The sequence below is a fragment of the Trichechus manatus genome, unplaced genomic scaffold (assembly GCF_000243295.1).
Source record: "Trichechus manatus latirostris isolate Lorelei unplaced genomic scaffold, TriManLat1.0 scaffold00088, whole genome shotgun sequence".
Classification (NCBI taxonomy): domain Eukaryota; kingdom Metazoa; phylum Chordata; class Mammalia; order Sirenia; family Trichechidae; genus Trichechus; species Trichechus manatus.
In genome coordinates, this window is record NW_004444024.1 from 1,670,831 (window position 1) to 1,692,398 (window position 21,568).

General features: G+C 52.8%; 1 protein-coding gene across 9 annotated transcripts; it reads left to right on the forward strand.

The window, feature by feature from the left end:
• Positions 1–2,234: 2,234 nt before the first annotated feature.
• ATG16L2 (autophagy related 16 like 2) lies at positions 2,235–21,559 on the forward strand. Of its 9 annotated transcripts, none has more exons than XM_023736538.1 (18): positions 2,235–2,361; positions 4,044–4,143; positions 4,722–4,824; positions 5,774–5,847; positions 6,132–6,383; positions 6,617–6,682; positions 7,008–7,121; positions 8,152–8,214; positions 8,816–8,924; positions 9,353–9,458; positions 10,116–10,186; positions 10,483–10,554; positions 10,672–10,792; positions 11,131–11,236; positions 12,065–12,214; positions 12,632–12,679; positions 12,818–12,919; positions 13,249–14,287. In XM_023736538.1, the coding sequence occupies exons 1-18, from the start codon at positions 2,235–2,237 to the stop codon at positions 13,334–13,336; spliced, it is 1,872 nt and encodes a 623-aa protein (XP_023592306.1). In that variant the 3' UTR covers positions 13,337–14,287. The 9 variants fall into 9 exon arrangements, with proteins under 9 accessions (XP_023592306.1, XP_023592307.1, XP_023592314.1 ...); XM_023736540.1 differs by lacking the exon at positions 2,235–2,361 and adding an exon at positions 3,700–3,796; XM_023736547.1 differs by lacking the exon at positions 2,235–2,361 and adding an exon at positions 3,773–3,792.
• Positions 21,560–21,568: the final 9 nt, after the last annotated feature.

Consider the following 21,568-nt stretch of genomic DNA (forward strand, 5'->3'; position numbering starts at 1 on the left):
ATGACATACTTTATAACATAACATAATTAATTATAGATAAGTTAAACAGTATGTTGAATGTGAAAAATAGAAATATGTCTTCATATATGAATGTTATCTAAAATTTTATTTTAAGTGAACTTTATATTAACACATTGCCTTTGAGTTGATTCCAACTTATAGTGACCATACAGGACAGAGTAGAACTGCCCCATAAGGTTTCCAACGAGTGGCTGGTAGATTTGAACTGCAGACCTTTTGGTTAGCAGCTGTAGCTCACTGTAGCTCTCAACCACTGCACCACCAGGGCTCTGAACTTTATATTAGAATCTTTCATATTCTAAAGATGTAAGATACATATTTTTACTCAAAATCACTTTATCATATGCTATTCAAAAATTATCTTAAATTTCCTGAGTGGTTTGTGGGTTAAGAAACAGGAAACACTGCCCCCAATATGCCTCTTTACCTGAAAGAAACAGGGCACCCCTGCACCTCACAGTCAGAGGGCCTTTTACTGGTGGCCCCAGGTACCTGAGAGTCAACCAGTCCTAAAGGGAGCTTATCACTATTGCCAACTGGCCCTGGGCCTTCACTGGTACCCTAACTCCCTTTCCCTGGGCACCCCTTCTGGTGAAGATCACCATCGTCTACCCACTCCTTCAACAGACAGGCTAGGCTTGGGCTGGGGCTAGAGGTACAGAGGTAAATGGGACTCAGGCCCTGCCTGTCTCAAGATCATGATAACATGGTGTGATGACTGTGATGATAGAGGACATGCAGGGGCCAACAGAGTCCTGAAGCTGGGGCCAGAGAAGCCCTAACTTAGTGCAGGGGCAGGAAAGTTCTGGAGGAGTTGAGCCATGAGTAGAAACCAGGCAGACTAGAGGGGAAGGCGATTCAAACAGCAGGCACAGCATGTGCAAAGGCCATGACGGCCATGACAATGATATGTGAGGAACTGAGCCCAGTTCATTGTGGCTTCAGAGCAGTGGGGTGCACTTGCTTTCCAAGTCCTGTGAACCATTTGCAGCCACATCTCAACAGACTTGTCACCTCTAGAGCCTGCACAGCTACCCAACATCACCCAGTTTCTCTTGTCTCTTGGGGTTGGACAGGTCTGCATTCACCCACTGACAGCAGGGTCTGCTGGGACTTGGAGTGCCCAGGGTGAAGCTAGGCCCTGGGAATCCCTCCTTTCATTCCTAACACCAATCTGTGATGTGTCTGTAGAGCTTTGGACAGGAGTCTTGCTGGAGACAGTTTTAAAATACCTGGAACAGGTGATCAAGTGTACCTGCAAGAGGTGTCTCTCCTCTTCCAGAGGCCGTCCAAGTAGAGCGAAGTGTTGGGCCTTGAGTCAGGATACTGGGCTACTGGTCAGCTCAGACCCACTCCCTGCAACCTCAGACAAGCCCCTTCTCCCTCTGGGACAGGGGTTTGGTACATGAAATCAGCTGTACCCCTTGACTCTCAGGGACCTAATTTTTCCAGAAAAAACGGGGCCCCTAATTGTCTCCTGTCCTTTCAGCCCTGAAGGAGGAACCCCCTAATTCAGTCATTCCTGCATCCGCCGAGAGTTGTGTCGTCGAACCTCTGCACTTGTTCTTCCAGCTGCCTAGAATCCTTTTTTTCACCCTGGCCAACTCCTATTTCATCCCTCACGACCCAACTCAAATGGCACCAGCTTGGGAAAGCTGGGCCTCTTCTCAGTTTCTTCTTCCTTTGTGCTTTCTATCCAGCTTTCATACTGTGTGTACCTTGTGTCTGTGTCGACTCTCTTCCCGAACTGAGCGCCTGGAAGACAGAGTCCGGATGTGAGATGGCTATGTCCCTAGTTTAGAGGTCCGACATGGCCCAGAAATGGCATCGGCCAGCATCTGTTACTGTTGAATTCAGTTCAGATAATGTGGGGTTAAAGAACCCCAGCCCTAGAGGCACCGCCTTCGGAGCGCACCAACACATGTAGGGAAACCGCCTCGGTTCTTACTCCCGACAGGGTCATTATGAGTCGGAATCGACTCGACGGCAACGATATTTTTTACTTAGGTAAATACTGCAGAGTAGACCCTGAGGCTGCTTCGCCCCGCATTTGCGCTCAGTTTTCCCCCCAAGAACGCTCTTAGTACAATCCCGGGATTCCCCCGCCGCTACCCGCCCCCTGACGACATGGGGTCCCCCCGAGGCCCCGCCCCCGTCTCGGCCACGCCTTCTTCGGCGGGAGGTGCGAGCGGTGCTTGCCGGAGAGAGCAGCCATGGCAGGGCCGCGCACCCCGACCGTCCCGGATGTCCCCGTCGCCCCCTGGAAACGCCACATTGTGCTGCAGCTGCGGCAGCGGGATCGCACGCAAAAGGCCCTCTTCCTGGACCTGATGCCAGCCTGTGAGTGCGCGCTTAGAGAACAGCCATTGAGAGGGCTCCGGGCGCCGGGAGAGGGTTTGTCTGACTCCTCCGGTTGTGACTCCAGCAAATCATCCCCTTCTCGCCTCCGAACCCTTGTGTTTGCTGGACCAGACTGTGTGGCATGTTCCACCTCCGACTGGCCAGAATTCCAGCCCCTTCCAATCCCTGCGGTTCACAGGGTAGGGCCTGGCTAATCCATTTGATCCCCATAGCCCAGTGAAGGACCGGCGGGACTGCCCAGAGCTGACACTTGTTGGCCAGTCAAGTGAACGAGTGAAACTGTGAGTTCTAGGGAGGAAATTCTGAGTTCCAGGCTCTGCCACCGATAGGTGGTCATGGTGCAAGTGATGGAGCACTTCCGTGCCCAGCTCACCCCAGCCTGAGGGAGAAGCAGGGGACCCCAGGCTGCATGAGAGAGTTGGCTGAGCCCCAGCAGATTGACAGAGTTGTTCCTGGGCAGCTGGTCTGAGGGGGTGTAGGCAGTTCTTGGAGGAATGAACAGGTGTGCATCTGTGTGTAGGGCCTCTGATCACCTTCACTTCACCTAAGATTGTAGCTTTGGAGCTGAATGTCTAACCACAATCCCTTCCATTCCCTCACTGGGCCTAATCGTGGCTGCTGCTTGGGTCCCCTCAACCCTACCCCTCCCCGCCCCATCTCCAAACCGAATCTGCTGCTCTTGTCCTGGGAGATTTCTCTGCAGCTTTCCAGGCTGCTGGTCCTCTGCCTTCAGGGTTGTGAAGTCAGCCCTCTGCCTCCAGGCAGCCTCACCTCACTGATCTGATGGACAACAGAAACATCCAATTTGAGGAAGGAGTTATCCCCCCCATGCTATGGGAGCTGCAGAGACTGGAGGTCCAGTCCTGCTCTGGGGTCTTGGGCAGGTCATATCCCTATGCTTCAGATTTCTCACCTGTAAATCTGGGGTAATAACACCTTCTTTAGACATGCTGGGGGGCCAATGCAGTGCCCTGGGAATTGGGTAAGGGAAAGGAACGGAGGAGCTAGTCCTGGCCTTACTACTCCTTGCCCTTACCCCAGAATTGCTGAGAAAAAAGGAAGTTACCATGTATGGGAGTGGAGGGGGTGTGTTCCAGGGTCTGTGGCAGAAACTACCAATTTTAAGGTTTGCTGGATAATTGCCTAGGGACTTTCTACTCTGGCCTGGGGGGAACCTCACACCAGCCCTGGGTGAGTCAGGATTATTTTTCAGTCCATAAAGTTAGAGCCCATGGAGGAGAAGTGTCTTGCCCAAGACTACAGGCAGGCGGAGCTCAGTCTGTTTCATCACTCCCTCTCCTCCCCATGGGGTCAAGCCCTGCCCTGGGGAAGGCCTGAGTCAGTTCTTCCCTCAGGATCCACAGCGGGCAGTGCTCAGCAGTCTCCTTCTGCAGCAGTGGCTGTCTCTTTGTCCGTGAGGGAGCAGGCCCTCTTCTCTTGGGTGGGCCTGGGGGCTAGTGCTTTGAGGAGGCCGTGCCTTCAGACTGTGGGGCTGCAGTAACGTCCTTCAGGCAAGGGGCAGAGCCCAGCCCTCTAGTAACTTCCCCATTCCTGGTGTCCCTGGGCTCCTGCAGCCCCTAGCAGCCAGAGAGGTAGTTTGTATGCAAGGGGTCTGCTGAAAAGTGTCTGTCTCTGCCCCAATCACTCTGTTGTACCCCCAGATAACCGTCTCCTGGAGAAGGCTGAGCTGCTGGCCCAGTTCTCAGAGAAGCTTCAACCGGAGCCCAGCGATGTCACTCCCACCACCCACCAGGGTCCCTGGTGAGTGTATTTGTGTCCATGGTCACAATGGGCTGCCTGTGTCCGGGCCCTGCCCCCACCACCCAGACTGGGTTCATTCTTTCCCTGGCACCTCATCAGCCCCTGGCTGCTGCCCAGGGGAGGGGGAAGGCAGCTCCCAAGCCTTTCTCCAGGCCAGCTGCTTAGAATCTCCTCCTTCTCTCCCACACATCTCAGTCCATCTCTGCATTTGTCCTGTTCTCCCCGCCCCCTGCCGTCCCCCCCTGCCCCCGCCACTCTTCCCCTTCTGTTTCTCTGATCTTTACCCCTTGCCTGCAGAAAGGGTCTTGTTCCCTATTCCAAAGAGAGGGTGAAGATGACAACCAGGAATGGGTTGGGGCTCAGGGTTGGGAGGTGCTTCCTGAGGGTTCCTTGGCCAGGGAACCCAAGGCTTGAGGGAATCCCAGAGCTCTTTGCTCTATTGGCCTGCTGGCTTCCATCTTCCCCCCCGGAGAAAGTTAAGTGTTTCTTGTTTCAGGCTTTTCATGCTGTTCCCCCTGGGTGCTTCTGGGCACTGGGGTGGAGGGACAATGAGCACTACTCTCTGATTGGTTTGGCAGGGAGGAGGAGTCGGGGCCTGACTCAGGCCAAGTCCCATCACCAGCCAATCTGAGAGTGAAGTGGCAGGAGGAGGAGGAGGGGCTCCGGCTGGTCTGTGGTGAGGTAGGCTGGGCAGAGAGAGAATGGGGAGGGGTCAAAATGCAGATCTTTAGGGGGGATGTGGTTCAAAGGAGTTAGCAAGTGAGTGAAGGGCGCTGTTTGCTGCATTCCCTAAGTCCAGTGCTGCAAGCACTGAGTGAGCCCCAGCTGTTTACCAGTTCCTTGCTCTGAGCCTTGGCAGGGGTCAGAGTGCTCTATAGGTTCCCTCTAGCCTCTCAGGATGGAGTGGGCTCCAGCTGCCGCTGAAGGGAGTGAAGTGAGACCTCAGGGAGGAGTGTGAGGTATGCAGTAGGCCTGGCACTTCTATCCCCCCCTCCCCCAGCCCAGACTACTCTGTTCATCCCTGACTCACACCTCTGCCCACTCCTCACTCCTTGTCCCCCGAGCCCCAGGGCTTAGCCTCTGTAGTTGATGCCCTACACACACTTGCAGACAGTAAATAAAGTGATCTACCTACTTCCTTTTCTGGCTCCTTTCCCTCCTGTCTTCCCTCCCTTAAATGTGGGTGTTTCTTGGAGCTTGACCTGGGCTCTGCTGCACTTTTCTGTCTACACATGTCCTCCCCGGATGGGGTCACCGAACCCTAAGGCTTCAGGGACTTTCTCTGTCAGATCTTAGTCTCCAGCTAGCCCTTTCTTATGAGCTGCAGACTCTTTCGCCCAGCTGCTTTTGGGACATCACATCTAAAATCAGATTTACCGTCCGCCCTGTAGTAATATGGTCAATACCATGTTGAGAGTTGACTCCCTGCCAGTACTGGGCTAATAAGCACTGTCTCAGTTGATCCTCCACAACTATATGGATGCAAAGGAGGAAACTGAGGCCCCTTGGGGTGGCTGGAGTAGCAGACCCTGTCTCACTAGCATCTCTGCCAGAGACGGGTTGGGGGCCTGGAGAAAGCCCTATTAAGAGGTGCCTATACCCACCTGTCGGACTCCTCCACTGCCCCCAGATGGCCTACCAGGTGGTGGAGAAGAGCGCAGCCCTGGGCACCTTGGAATTGGAGCTGGAGGAGCGGCAAGGCAGGTGAGGCGCGGGTGGTTGGGAGAGGGACCTTTCGCCTGGGAAAAGCTCGGGGCCATCTCTGCCCGTGTGGCCCCGCGAGTCTTCAGAAAGGCCCGAGAGTTTCCCCCACGTCCCCAAACACCCCCAGACTTATGGCTAGTCTCGGAGGAGCCGAACGGCAGGGCTCTGAGGGCGGAAGGCTTGGTTGTAGACTTGGTTTAGCCACTTGGCTGTGAGACCGGTTCCCACAAAGCGGTGACGGAGAAGCCTTCCGACCCACCCCTTGCTCTCTCTGCCGCCTCCAGGCTGGCAGCGCTGGAGGCCAGCGCAGCACAGTTGAAGGAGGCGCGGGCAGGGCTGACAGAGCAAGTGGAAGCATGGCAGGCGCTGAACGCGGCGCAGCGCGCGACCTACGATAAGCTGCGCGAGCACGCCGGGCTCCAGGAGGTGGCACTGCGCAGGCTTGAGGAGGAGGCGCGCGACCTGCTGGAGAAGCTCGTGCAGCGCAAAGCGCGCGCCGCCGCCGAGCGCAACCTCCGCAACGAGCGCCGGGAGAGGTCAGGAGTTGGGCCCCGCCCCTTCTGAGGGTAGATCCGGCCCTTTTTGTGGGTGTGAGCGGTCCCGCCCCTGTGGGGAAGGAGTCCGGTCTTGCTGCTGTCGGAAAGTAAAGCTGGGATCCGACATAAGAGAGGCTACCAGGCCCCGCTCTGGCCTGGGGGCGGGAGCATCCCGTGCCCCACTTCGGTGTGTGGCGCTGCGTCGGTCACTCAGGGTGTTTCTCTCCCTCCAGGGCCAAGCAGGCGCGGGTCTCGCAGGAGCTGAAGAAGGCTGCTAAGCGGACTGTGAGCATCAGCGAGTAAGAGCGGGGATGGGCCGGGACTTACCCAAACCGAGCCTCCGCCGCCCGCCCGTCTGACTCCCGGGCTCTGGAGCCGCCCTGCTATCAGGCCGCTGCCTGCATTCCCCCGGTACACACATACGTGCATGCGGTGACACAGCTGTGGTCACAGGGTTCCCACGGAGACACAGCGCACAGGATACATGCAGAACCACCACACGTGTGCCCACACGAACTCACCTCGCTGGGTTTTCACCGTTTCACTATGTTGAGCACTGGGAGGGTGGGGGAGGAGGGGCTGGCCTGGTCCCTTGGCCTTCCTAAGCTTCATTTCCTCTCCCAGGAACCCAGACGTCCTCTGCGATGGGGTCAGGGAGGGGGCGGAAACTGTGGCCCTGGCAACTCCGCCAGAGTCCCTGGAGAGTGAGGCTTGTGAGAAGTGGAAGAGGCCCTTCAGGTGAGGACCCAGGTGGCTGTCCCAGAGCCCCAGGGCAGCCCTTTGGTTGGGTGGGGAGGGCTAGGGGAGACTGAGGTGCATCTCAGACCTCCAACAGATAGGTCTGACCTCTAGTGTCACTTGGGGTCATTGCCACTTTCGGGACCTCAGGCCCTGTGCTCATTCCTTCTCCTTCCCAGGACCAGAGCTCAGAGGCTGGTGAAAGGGTATCACCATGAGGGAACCTGTGGGCAGGGCCAGGGCTCAGCTGCCCCAAGCATGTGTATGCAGGCACAGGTGTGCATGTGTTAGCATGCACAAGGACATGAATGCATGTGTGTACAGCCTTGGGTGAGCATACCTGGCTGCGTATGAGCACATGGCATGTGTACATGTGTGCTCACACAGGTGGGATCTGATGGGGCTTCTGGTGCGCCCCTCCCCAGTCCTTGGGTGCCCCTCCATTCTGTCTTGATTTGCCTGACATTGATGCTGCTCCTCTCCATCCCAGTCCTTACGCCCAGCCTAAAGGCCCTTCTCCTTCAGCTTTTCCTTGCAAGTCCCCGTTGTCCAGGCCTTGGGGCAGTGAAGGAACTTTGGGGAGGAACATGAGGCACCCTGGTCCCCAAAGTCCTTGGCAGCCCTGGTGGGCCACGTCACCCCAGGATGCCTCCTCTTGAGGTCACTCAGCAGGCTTCCCTCACCTCCCTGCCCCCAACTTTGTGCTATCCCAACTTGGGGACACCCTCACTCCTTCCCTTTCCCACGGCCTCCAGCTCAGCCTCCCAGGAATGTCTGTGGGCACTTCGGGGTGGGGCAGTGCTTATTGTCATGGTGAAGACTTTGGGAGACTTTCATTGCCAAATCCCTCCCTGTCTCCACCTTCTTGGAATAGTCTGAGTCACTCCTACCCTCCTGGTCTCCGAGGAGTCATGTCCTGTCCCAGACTTGAGAAGCTGTGAGCCTCCAAGTTCCTAGCGAGGTGTAGGGATGAATGACCGCACCATCCACCAGCCAGCCCCTCAGTGTCTCTCTCACGGTTCTGCCCCAGGTCTGCCTCCGCCACCTCCCTGACGCTGTCCCGCTGTGTGGATGTGGTGAAAGGTCTTCTGGAGTAAGTGTGTGTGTGCCTGAGTATGTACCCACTTGTTTTGGGCCCCTTGGAGCCCTGTGTCAGGCTCTTCAAGCCCAGGCTTGGTCTGTGTGTGCGGCTCAGTCTGTCCATCTAGATGTTGCCCAGTTGTCTGCGTGTGAGTCTCTGCTGAGCCCCAGAGGCAGGAGCTGGGTGTATAGCCTCATCCCTAGCTCCTGCTTAGCTGTCTCTCAGGCTATGCCCCTAATCCAAGGTCTCAAAGGGGACCAAGAGCTCTAGCTGGGGGCTGGACAGGGGCTACCACTCCATCGGGAAACAGGCTCAGAAATGTTAGGGACTTGTTCAGGGTCACAGAGCCAAGCAGTGGCAAGGCCAGGACTGAAACCCCAGCCCCTAGGTTTCTCTGCATCCACCGACCCTGCCCTGCCTCTACTTGTTTATGTGTCCTCCACCCAGTCTCCACTCTGACCCCCTGGATGGAGGCTGAGTAGGGAATGTGCTCGCTGCACCTCAGGGCTATGTTCTGCCACCTGCCATGTCCGCTTTCCTGTGCTGCCTCAGAGGAGCTTGAGGCTCCCACATCAGGTCTTGTTGAATGTTTCCCTGGCCCCCTTCCCCCCAGTTTCAAGAAAAGGAGAGGTCATTCAATTGGGGGAGCCCCTGAGCAGCGATACCAGAGCATCCCGGTGTGCGTGGCTGCCCGACTTCCTACCCGGGCTCAGGATGTGCTGGTAAAGGGGGGTTGGGCCATGTGCCTGGGGTCTGAGATGGGAAGTGTGGGCCCTAGGGGTGGTCTGAAGAGGCCAGGAAAGCAAGGGTGGGATCCTCAGCAGGAGCAGGTTTTTTTTCCCCCAGTGTTTTATAATGGGAGATGGACTGGAGAGGGAGAGATGAAGTGGGGAGACCAGCAGGTGAGGTGGGGGAGTGAGGTGAGGGTGGAGGGAGGCTGTTTCAGAAGTTCAGGCAGAGGTAATGAGATGTGGTGGGGCCGGATCCGCCCAGGTTTGAAACTCAAGGTTTGGGCAGAGAGACCTGGGGTGAGGACAGTAGGCCAGCAGCAGGCTGTGTTTGTGCACGTGTGTGTGCAGGTTCTTGTGAGTGTGCACAGGGAGGCGTGCATGGGGAGCACTGGGGCATCAACCTCTCCTTTCCCCCACAGGATGCCCACCTCTCTGAGGTCAATGCTGTTCGTTTTGGCCCCAATAGCAGCCTCCTGGCTACTGGAGGGGCTGACCGCCTTATCCGCCTCTGGAATGTCGTGGGAGGTAAGGATCCCTCCCCTGCAGGCCAATCCAATGCCAGCCTCATCCTTATCCTGCACCTTGGTGGGCAGAGGTCTTGGACCTCATTGTATCTCCAACTGGAACATTCCTGTGAGTGAGGGGGCCAAGTATTGGGCCTCATTCCTCTGAAGAAGGGGAAGCCACCAGCCTCTGTGGTCCATGCGAGGGGAGGGGGGTCCCCTATCATGAGGTCCTGCAGGGACAGGCCCTTGAGGAGCAAGCCCCTGGGTTCCACCAGGCTGCCTCCCCTTCTGGTATCACTGCAGCTCCCAGAACTCAGTTAAGAGACAAACACTATCTACTTTGTGCCAAGCTCTGTAGAGGAGGTGTGTCGGGCAGTCAGGATCAGCTCTTGGAGGCTTCCTAGAGGAGGGAAGTCTCCAGCTAGCCTGGCCTCAGGCTTGCTATATGATCTAGGGACAGTCTGGTCCTCTGTAGCCCTGTCTGTGAAATGACCAGCTGCCCTCTGGGGCCGCTTGCTGGCCATTAGGGGAAGTGCAGCCTCCAGCCTAGGCCCACCCAGAATAGACCAGTGATTAGTTCCTTTAACTTGGGAGAGGATGATCTTCCCACTCTCAGCCTCAACTCCTCCATTTCATGAGGTTAGTGTCCTCATTTCACCTGTTCTCATCCCCTCAGGTCGCCTGGAGGCCAACCAGACCCTCGAAGGAGCTGGTGGCAGCATTACCAGTGTGGACTTTGACCCCTCGGTGAGGGGACTTTGCCCAGTGGCATGGCCTATTCTTCCCCCTCCCCCAATCTCCACGTGCTGGGGCAGATGACCCCTCAGGGCAGGTGGGAGCATCATCACTATAGTTGAACTGGGCCCTCAGACTTCTATGCAGATCCTCCTTCCTGGGCTGAGAGACTCCTCTGCCTGACTTCTTTTTGGCCTGGGAGTGTGGGAAGCTCTGAGGCAGTCCCTACCCCAGCTCTCTGGCCTGAGGGATGTTGCCTGTGGGCAGGCCCAGGTTTAGGACCTGTCCTTTCCTTCCCATCTCTCTAGGGCTCCCAGGTATTGGCAGCCACTTACAACCAGGCTGCCCAGCTCTGGAAGGTGGGGGAAGCACAGTCTAAGGTGAGCCCGACTGGAGAGGCCGCCTGGGAGGTCTGGGGTCGTGCTGCAGGACTGGGAGGGGGTGTTAAAGTGTCTTGGCGATGCCCTTAATTCATACCTGGGATGGGGTGGGGGCAGGAGACGCTATCTGGACACACGGACAAGGTGACAGCTGCCAAATTCAAGCTAACAAGGCACCAGGCGGTGACGGGGAGCCGAGACCGAACAGTGAAGGAGTGGGACCTTGGCCGCGCCTACTGTGAGGCTCAGCACTCGCCTCCCACTTTCCACCCACTGGGAACCCCTGGGCCCAGACATGAGGGACCTCAGCCTGATCTCTGGGGTCTCAAGGGTGAAACGTCCCAAGGCCCTCCTGCTCTGTCCTCCATCCTTGCTTTCTGCCTCATTTCTTGGAGTTCGCAAGCTTTGGGTGGGTGAATAAGAAGTGAAGAGAGCCCTGGGCTGGGTGGCGGGAGGCCTAGGTTCTAGTTTTGGGAGGACACTGCCCCTCTGGACTTCAGCTTTCCTATATGTCCAGTGGGCTGGCTCCTGACAGCCCTTCTCTCAGGTCCTGGAGCTCTGCTCCTTGTTGCCCAGGTTCCAGGACCATCAACGTCCTTTCCTACTGTAATGACGTGGTGTGTGGGGATCATGTCATCATTAGTGGCCACAATGACCAGAAGATCCGATTCTGGGACAGCAGGTAACAGGTGGCAGACTGTGGGTGATGGTGGAGGCCCGGGGACAGGGTTCCCGCATTCTGTTTCTTTTCTGTGACTATGGGGAAGTCAGCATTATTTTTTCAGTCTAGAAAGTTAGAGCTCCTGGAGAGGAAGTGACTTCCCCAGGACCATAAGCAGGTGGAGCTGTCGAGGGAGACTTGGAGGAGAATGAGGCTGTGGGGCTGGCACTGTCAGCTGTTGACCTCCCTGGGCTGGGCATGGATCCTTGTGCTCAGCTGTCCCCAGGGAGCTGTGCCAACTTCTTAGTGGCCATTGGTCCAGCTGCTGGACTCTGCCTGGTTCTTGCCAACCAAGATAGAGAAGCACCTTTCTCCATGAAGTTACCATTTTTTAATCAAAAGGATTTTTTTTTTTTAAAAGTAGCTGTTTTAAACGTTTAAGAGCTCAATTTGTGTTTATAGTAGTTTATAGACCATTGCTGGAGTCAATGCTGGGCCTGCCTCAGGCTTTTTCTAATTGGTCTGAAGAGATTGCTATTGGAAACCCTTCTCGCCCTATCACATACTTTAAAGAGACTTTTCAGTGCTTCCCCTCCTGTGCTTATTTTAGTGACCCAAGGGTTTCAGGGGCTCCAGCTCTCCAGTCAAAGGCTGCTTCAGTTCCTTGTTGGAGGGGCAGGCTGCAGGGGGGAGAAGGGGGCAGTCATGGTAGGCATTGGTCTCAGCACTCAGAGGCACTGGGTGCTTCTGGACTCTGTTAGTTGAGAAAGCTGCCTTGCCCAGTCTCATCCTGTCAGGAGTGGCCTGGGTGGGCTGTTCCTCATCCCCGTCCCTGTCCCTGCTCTGCAGGGGGCCCCGTTGTACCCAGGTCATCCCTGTGCAGGGCCGGGTCACCTCCCTGAGCCTCAGCCATGACCAGCTGCATCTGCTCAGTTGTTCCCGTGATGACACACTCAAGGTCATCGACCTGCGTGTCAGCAATATCCGCCAGGTGTTCAGGTACCAGCCCCATGCCCACTGACCCTGAGACTGGAGCTGGGGCAGCTGGGCCTCACTTCCCCTGTAAAAGGCCTCCCAGGGCCCTGTCAACCGGGGCCCTGCCTGGAGGCCCCTCTAGACCAGGGTCTGCTGAGGTGCCCAACCCTTGACAGACCTAAGTGTCAGCAATATTTCCCAGATGTTCAGGAACCAGTCCTATGCCCGCTGACCCTGGGATTGGGGCTGGGGCAGCTGGGTCTCACTTCCCCTATAAAAGGCCTCCCAGGGTCCTGCCAGCTGGGGCCTTGTCTGGAGGCCCCTCTAAACTAGGGTCTACTGAGGTGCCCAACCCCTTGACAGAGAAGGGAAGCTCTTGAAACTCCTGGCTGAGGGGCAGGTGCTGCCTCCATTCTGACCCTAGACCTCTTCTGTCCTCAGGGCCGATGGCTTCAAGTGTGGTTCTGACTGGACCAAAGCCGTGTTCAGGTGTGTCTGTGAGAGTATATGCCTATTCCCTAGTGTGCCATCTGACTGTGTGTGTGTGTGTGTGTGTGTGTGTGTCTGTGTGTGTCTGTCCTCACCTCTGACCCCCTTCTCTCGCTTGCTCTGCTGTGGCTGCCGCAGCCCGGATAGAAGCTATGCACTGGCAGGTTCCTGGGACGGAGCCCTTTATATCTGGGATGTAGACACTGGGAAACTGGAGAGCAGCCTTCGGGGACCCCACTGGTGAGCTTGACCGCTACCCACCTGCCTGCCCAGCCCAGGGGCCAGTGCCACCCTCTGCTAAGCCGATTCCAGATTCTGATATGCTCGGGACCCTGGAGTACCCAGCTGTGCACTGCAGCCTCCCTTCCACAAGAGCCCTTCACAGTTCACCATTGCCTTCCCAGTGCACTTGGATTCCATCCTCACTACAGCCCTTCGAACCCATTTTATAGATGAGGGGACAAATTCAGGGAGGGGCTTCAAACTGCCAACATCCAACATTGAGGGGCTGAACCAGGGTGCAGGCTGAGCTCTGACGTCCCCTGAATCCCTGCCTACCCTCTTCTCAGTGCTGCTGTCAACGCTGTGGCCTGGTGCTACTCCGGGAGCCATGTGGTGAGCGTGGACCAAGGCAGGAAGGTTGTGCTCTGGCACTAGGGCCAGCACTTGGCCTGCCTGGGCTAGAGCGCTAGTCCACAGGCATCCAGAGAACAGCTTCCCACTGTTGCATGGGGCTTAAGAGCCAGCCTCCAGAGCCGGCCTCCAGAGCCGGCCTCCAGAGCCGGCCTCCAGAGCCAGCCTCCAGAGCCAGCCACCAGAGCCAGCCTCCAGAGCCGGCCGCCAGAGCCAGCCGCCAGAGCCAGCTGGAGGGGTTGGCGGTGAGAACAGGGTGGAGGAATGGGGATGGCCTCCGGGGGCTTAGTAGGGAGGAGGAAGGCCTGGCAGGACTTAGCCTGTTTGTTTAAAAATAGAGTGTGAGTTGAGGGGAATACAGTATTTTTGTTTCTTGTCTCAATCTCTTAATTTCTCCCCCAATACCGGAAAAAAAAACAAACAAAAAACATTTAAACCAGTGTCTGCTTGCCTCTTTGCAGCATTCAGGGTATAGTGAGGCCTCTGGGCTGGTGGGTGAAGAAAGGCCTAGAGGCAGCATAGAGCAGGGACTCTCAGCCTGAGAATTTCACCCTTGGTCCAACCTGGCCATGAGGTAAAACCAACACTTGGTCCTTCCTGAGGCTAGGCCCTGGGCTGGGGAGGCTCCTGCTTTATGCCCCAGGCTAAACAGGCTGAGGAGGGGCTGTGGGAGCTCCAAGGAGGGAGCAGGGGAGGCAGCCCAGCTGGCCCCTGGTGGAAAGGGTTCTAAAAAACCAGAGTGATGTCAAAGCACTTGGTAAACCAGTGTCACATTCTTACTCCAGGGGTAGAGCCTGAAGGGGGTGGGGAATGGCCTCTGTGTGTCTGTGTTTTGGGAGGGCTGCCATGGGCCTAGCCTGGGCCTGGGGCTTTGTTTACATTCCGTCAAATTCAACCTGCACAACAGGCCTCTGAGTATGAGGCAGGGGCAGACCCTACTCCAAGCCCCAACCCATGGCTGGGCACTCAGGCACAGAGCTCAGGGCTGGGAGACAGATGCAGGGGAGGGTTCAGCAGGACGGCCATTGCCAGTCAGTATCGCAAGGGGACTGCCATCCCTGAGGGAGGGGGGCTGACCTTCAGGGGTCTGTTCATCGAAGATTCAAAGGTGGTTGCAGGGTTTATCCTGGAACCCTTGACTTTCTTTTCAAATTCTCCCATGGGGATCCTTCCTAGTCCCAGGGTTTGGAAGCCATTTCCAGGATGTGCAGCAGAGGGTGAAGAGCATGGACTCTAGCTAGACTAGACTAGACTGGGTTTCAATCAGCTCCACTATTTAGTAGCTGAATGACTTTGGGCAAGTTTCTTAACATCTTTGTGCTCTAGTTTCCTCATCTGTAAAATGGGATAATGGGATAATAGTACCTACCTCAAAGGGTTGTAACAATTGAGTGCTTTAATACTTGTGAAGCTCCTGGTAAATGCTGTGCAAGTGTTGGTCAGATACCAAAACCTACACTCCACTGACTCCTTACTCTTGGCCCAGCTGTCCCCTGAGTTCTAGGTGGTATGTCTAGCTGCCTCCTGAACTTCAGTCTCCCCTGCATGTTAGCTCCTCTTTCCCTCACAGAGCAGCAGCTTGTTTAACTCCACCCCTGCTATCACTACAGGCCACCTTGTAGATTTAATCTTTCCACACAATCTCCTTGCCATGGCCAGAGTGACTTTCTAAGTTGTCTTGGTCACACACGCAACCCTTTGAGGTTTCTCTAAAGGCTGAAGAGAAACTCCTGGGCATGAAACTCAAAGTCCCCCTGCCCCCCCTTTCTTTTTTTGATAAAGGTTTACAGAACTAACTTCTCATTAAACAGTACACATATTGTTTTGTGACATTGGTTACCAACCCCACAACATGTCAACACACTCTCCTCAACCTTGGGTTCCTTATTATCAGCTTTCCTGTCCCTTCCTGTCTTCTGGTCCTCGCCCCTGAAACTCAAAGCCGTTTGGATGCAACCTGCTGTCTTCCCCAGTTGCACCTTCATTTCCTTCCATTCTGAATGTTGTCTCACACATGCTTTTCTTTCTACACAAAATGTTCTTCTCTCTCAGCCCTAACTCAGATTTGTCCTTCAGGAGTCACTGAGGCATTCCCCCACTGCCAGGCTGGACCAGGGGCACCCTTGGTCCCTGTGATTTGCTGCCCCCCATTTGAGTCAGGAGCTCCTGGAAGGGACCAGGATGGGAATGAAGTATTCTGTGATCAGGCCTGGCACAGAGAAAGCCTCAGGAATTGTTTATTAAATAATTTTTTTTTAAGGACTCATCAAGTCTAACAATTTAAGATCTTAGGATTCCAATGTTCTTTGAATCTAAGACTTCTCATCATCCTGCAGCCCCTTCCCTACCCTGCCCTAGTCCTCATTTGCTGGTTCCCAGTGGCCACCAGGGGTCACCAGCTGCCTAGTCGCTGCTGAAGCCACTCTCCTGTCTCCTGGGATTCATGGCTGGCACTTCGAGTATCCACCTGTCTTAGTTATCTAGTGCTGCTGTAACAGAAATACCACAAGTGGATGGCTTTGACAAAGAGAAGTTCATTCTCTCACAGTCCAGTAGGCTAGAAGTCCGAATTCAGGGTGCCGGTTTCAAGGGAAGGCTCTCCATCTCTGTTGGCTCTGGAGGAAGGTCCTTGTCATTAGTCTTCCCTTGGTCTGGGAGCATCTCAGTGCAGGAACCTCAGGTCCAAAGGATACGGCTCTGGTCCTGGCACTGCTTTCTTGGTGGTATGAGGTCCCCAACTCTGCTTGCTTCCCTTTCCTTTTATCTCGTAAGATAAAAGGTGGTGCAGGCCACACCCCACGGAAACTCCCTTTACATTGCATCAGGAATGTGACCTTAGTAAGGTTGTTATAATCCCATCCTAATTCTCTTTAACATAAAATTACAATCACAAAATGGAGGACAACCACATAATACTGGGAATCATGGCCCAGCCAAATTGATACACACATTTTTGTGGGGACATAATTCAATCCATGACACCACAATTACTGAGTGCTTATGATGTATCAGGCCCTGTGCTCTGCACTTTTCATGAAGTATCTCATTTGTTCCACAACCACCTGTGGTGTAGGTATCCTCTCTATTTACAGATGAGAAAACTGAGGCTCAGAGATGTTGTGATTTAAGATCACACAGCTAGTAAGTGGAATAGCTGGAATGTGACTGTATTATTCTTTTTTGCAAAATGTCAGGGAATCCAGGCTCCCAGTTGGGCAGGGCTGTAGGGCATGTCTTCTCCCCCAGTGGTATGCCCTCTGTCTGCCACTACTGGGGGTGTGAGTCTAGCTTTGTGTCTAACCTAAATCTTTCCACCTCTGACTTCTCCCTGTTTTCCATTCTGGGCCCCTCGGTGCCTGTTGGTGTGGGATTGTCTCACCTCAGGGAGCACGTGTATGCCTTCACTTGCTTGGAGGTTCTTCCTAGAGGAGCAAATCTGGAAGACCAAAGACAGGCCAAGGCATTCTAGGGAATAAGGCAGGTGTAGAGAAAGAGGTGCTAACACAGATTGAGCAGGGGAGATGTTCAGAGGGGAGGCTAGCTGGGAAGGCCGTACCTCCTAGTCTTTGCAGTGTCTGTTCGGTAGAGGGGGTGGGAGTAGAACCTAGTAAACCTCTTCAAGCTTTCGGCACTCTTCAGGTTTTCGGTACTCAGCACTCAGGGGCTGTCTGCCTGAACTGGGTCCCTAATGTCAAAACTAGGAGCCCTGGTGGTGTAGTGGTTAAGAGTTCGGCTGCTAATTGAAAGGTCAGCAGTTCAAATCCACTAGCCGCTCCTTGGAAACCCTATAGTGCAGTTCTGCTCGGTCCTATAGGGTCACTATGAGTCGGAATTGACTTGACAGCAATGGGTAATGTCAAAACTGGAAGAGTCTGAGATGACCTACACCCCTGCTGTGTACATGAACTGAGGCCCAGAGAGAGGGCAGGGCCTTGCTCAGGGCCACATAGCAGAGCTGGGAGAAGAACCCAGGCCCTGTTTTCACCATTTTAAACAACAATTCAGCTTCTGCCGGGAGGGGCTGGCCAGGCCTTCTGGATGCCCACTTTTAGGTTCTGCTCCCAGTTGTTTTCCTGACATCTTGAGCAAATCACAGTGACTTCCAGCCTCTCAGATCCCAATCTGTGAAATGGGGACAGATCCCAACTCTGTCCCTGCCCAAGGGTTTGGGCCTTACCAAAGCTGACACAGCTCTTCTCCAGGGCTGTCCCGTGGGTGTGAATACTGCCTCCTCCGTCTGCCTTGCCCAATCTCAGGCCTCAGTGAGCCTAACACCCCTGGGAGGGAGGAATGAGAGAAGCCCCTGTTCTGAACTCCTGCTGCCCCTTGGTCATCTCCTTGTCTTGGCAAATGCACTTTGGCTTGAGTGCTATTTCCCTGCATCTCCTCCACCAGACATGAGCCCCTTAGTGGCAAGGATTGGATCTGAGTCATCTGTGTCTCCAGTGCCCAAGCAGGGCATGGGGCAGCAAGTTTGCTAAATGGACAATAGCAATTGAATACAGGTGGCCCTGGCCCTTAAGATGTTCTTTGGAGAAATCCTGATGGCACAAGCTGTGGACCCATCTTGGTGTGGGATTCAGACATACCATGTCTGTGTACAGGCCATTTTCTTTCTCCAGATGCACAACTAGTAACCACATATATTTTCAGCTTATCTGTACATTATCTTATTTGAGGCTCCAAATCTCAGAAATTTGTATTATCTTCTCATTCTCACTTTACAGATGAGAAAAGCAAGACTCAGAAAAGTGGAGGGATGAGCCTAAGGTCACAGCTAATCTGAGGTGGCTCAAGGACTGGATTATGGGCCTTTTGAGCACGGCTCCAGGGCCCTTTCCCTGCCCCTCAGAGGAGCAAGCAAAGACAGCAAGGACATTCATGGTTTCACTTCTGTTATGTTTCAGGATAAAACATTCCAAGAAAACATTCCCAGACCAGACCTCTCAGAAATAGACATGGTAGAAATACTACATGTGTTTTCTTGGCCAGTTGGGACCAGGGGAAAATAGTTCAGGAACAAGATGCTCTCTGGCATTCATATGATTCTTGGCAGATGAAGCAGTAGCAAAGCAAACACAAAGTCTAGGAGGAAACATACTGGCTGTGTCAAGTTGTAGATTTCAGGACAAATTACAATTCTGACCCTTCTAAAATTTCTGTAATTTGGTTGTATTTTTGTCATGAAAAGCCAACTTCATAATGAACAGAATAAATGCAAAGATTTAGAGCAGCCAAATTTTGTCATAAGGCCACTCAGAGGGCTGGGCAGTAATTGGTCCCAAAACCAAAAGCCGTGGCTGGGATCCTTGGGCAGTGAGTGAACAGAGCATCCTGGGATGTAATCACAGCCTAGGAGACGAGAGTTTGCTTTGTGCCAGTGGAAGGGAGAGTTCAGTGGCTTAAATTTTCAACTGCTTGCCATCCCGAGAAGTCTGCTCCCAAGTGTTGTGACTTTTTGTGTGATGTTCCCACTCTGCATCTAGAAATTGAACTTAACCCAAAACATGAGCATTCTGTTTTTTTCAAAGCTGGGGATATGGCAGTCCAGATTGGGACAGGTCAGACATCAAGCAATGGCAGGGCTAAGGTCAGATGACATCCTCCCACCATGTCCCCATGTCTGGCCAATGGAGGAGGGCTGGAGTAATGGGGTCAGAGAGGAAAGGGATCTTGGTGATGTGCTGTGAATCTAGGGCTTGATTGCATCACAGTTCCTGTGACAAAGGAGGCCACAATTTAGCTGTGACACTGGGTGGGACAATTAGCTTAACTCTGTCCCGTGGTCAAAGACTAAGCCTCTGATGTCAAATGCGAGCAGCTTTCATTGGCAGAAGGTAGAAGACCGGAATGATATTTATACAGATGACCCTTCCCATATTTACGGTGAAGCACTTTCACACACATTCCTTTCTTTGGGCCTCATGACAACTCTTTGTCACTACAAGGCTAGAAGACTACCAAGGACCCCAGTTCTAAAGGTGAGGACACCAAAGATGGGAGACGTGATGTGATGGGGAGGAATGTTTTTTGGTGACCATGCTACACACTATGTTTTGGGTCTACAGCATCGTTCTTAGGTTTCAGGAGGACATAGGGGTGCAAATTCCCATGGCTGTCAAGTGGAGGAGCCAGGATTTAAACCCAGACTCCAGAGTCCATGTTGTCATCTCATATGCTATTGGTGGGAATGTAAGCTGATACAATCTTTTTTGGAGGCCAATTTGGCAAAATCTAACAAAATTAAATATGCACATATCTTTTTGACTCTCAAATTTCACATTTAGAAATTTACTCAGTATTTATATTGGAACAAGTTTATAAAAGAAATATGTACAAAGATGTTAGTTTTAACTTTCTAATAGCAAAAGGCTGGATACAACCTGTATGTCCATCACTATAGGAATGGTTAAATTATGATATATCCAAGCAATGGAATACAAAGCAGCCTTCAAAACAAATGAGGTAGACCTAAACCTATTATTACATAGTCCCAGTTATGTAAAAAAGCAATGCGTATATGTATGAGTTTTATGCATAGAAAAACGTCTGGTAACATACATACCTCACATCCCTGGCTCCTGGAAGCCAGAGGTGCTCAGCCTTTTAACCAGGAATCTTCTGTTCACCCCTGAGACAGAATAAAATATCCTCCAACATGATTTGTTACTCTTCATTGTGGAGGTTCAGGAAAGGGGCAAGGAGTCCAGAATGCCAGCTTCCTAGAAGCCACCAGTCACATCTTCTGAGAGACTTCAGTGACCCTCCTCGCGCTCCACCCAACAGAACTGGCACTCCCTCTGTTGTGCTCACCCAGCACAATGCCCACTCCACCCTCCTAGCGTGTCACACAATACTGTCCTCATGTGTGCACCTGTCTTTTTTCCCACTGGGAAAGCACCTTGAAAGCAAAGACCATAACTCACTTATTTCTATATCTAACACCTAGGATGTTATACTGAGCACATAGGTGGCATCAGGGAATGTTTGTCACACAGATGGGTTAATTCACTCCCCCCTCTCTGTATCTGTTATAGGATTTCAAGGTGGGCCCAGTAGTGCCTTTATAAGAAGCACTGTCTATTTGGAAAAGCTTATTTACCCAAATGTTTTAAACTAAGGAAACATATAAACTTAATTCCACATTTTTATTATTCAACATTTTATACATAATAAATACAAACTTTTTACAGCCACTGTAAAGAAAGCACATCTGCACAGAGGTGCCCTCTGAGCCCAGCCTGTGCACGGTGACGCTAGACTACATGTGCTGGAGGGAGGGGTTATTTTTAAAAAGGAGGCATATTTTTACAACTTTGATTTTTAAAATAAAATTAGCAGCTCTTCCAAAAAATACTTTAAAATATAACAAAATATTTCAAATAACCTCTGAGAATGTGGAAAACCCAAACTGAAGGACAATTTGGCTAGCTAAAGAGAAAATCTGAGACTGGGTGGCAAGAAAGAACTGCTTGATTTAAGCACTTTGAAGATTTTTAACATGTTGGCAAACTTACATCTTAAAAAAAACCACCTTTTAATTTCTTTTTTAAACTTAAGAATAAGTTTGATAAACAAAAATAGAAAGACCTCAAATAGATCAACAGGTTAAGAAATGCAAAAAACAAATACAAAAAAAAAACCCCAAATCACAGAGAAGATTGATCACTGGGTATTGTCACTGAAGTGATCAAATGACTAACTGAAAATTTCTTTAGCTATGATCTTACTTTGGGTCAAAAATCCCACGGGGACGTCTGGCGAGCATTTCAAGTCTTAGAGATTCCTAGGAGGCATGAATTTTTCAAAGCATACATAAACAACTTTTGGATAAAATTCTGCAAATTTGTTAGATTTCTTAAAAAATAAAAATAAAAAAGTAACTAGCAAATATCCCTTCATCCCTATCTTCCACAGGAGGTGGAGAGCTGACAGAGTCCTACTCTGGCACACCTGTCGAGGGTTCTGACAAGCTGCTGTGCGCTCACTGGCTTGCTGAGAAAGCCACTCCTGGTTCTCCCTGTGACATGGAGAACTTGTCTTTTCATCATCAATTTGCACTTGTGCAGTATGTGCAATCCTTTAGTCCTTTGTCACAGGAAGCTGGTTTACTCCATGAGCCCACAAGCCCTTCCTCCTAAGGAGGTGTCAGATCAGTGGGACCTGGGAAGCTGCATTTTCCATGGTGAGTGGCAACTGGTCTGGACCAGCCACTACCTGGCTTTCTGGGCCAGAGCACTGGCTTGAGAATAAAAT

Excerpts from the sequence above, each read along its gene's own strand:
- ATG16L2 (XM_023736538.1), top strand. The coding sequence starts at position 2,235 with ATGGCAGGGCCGCGCACCCCGACCGTCCCGGATGTCCCCGTCGCCCCC. Across the intron at positions 6,683-7,007 it reads CGGACTGTGAGCATCAGCGA|GAACCCAGACGTCCTCTGCG; the intron begins GTAAGAGCGGGG and ends TTCCTCTCCCAG. Across the intron at positions 10,793-11,130 it reads GGACCTTGGCCGCGCCTACT|GTTCCAGGACCATCAACGTC; the intron begins GTGAGGCTCAGC and ends CTTGTTGCCCAG.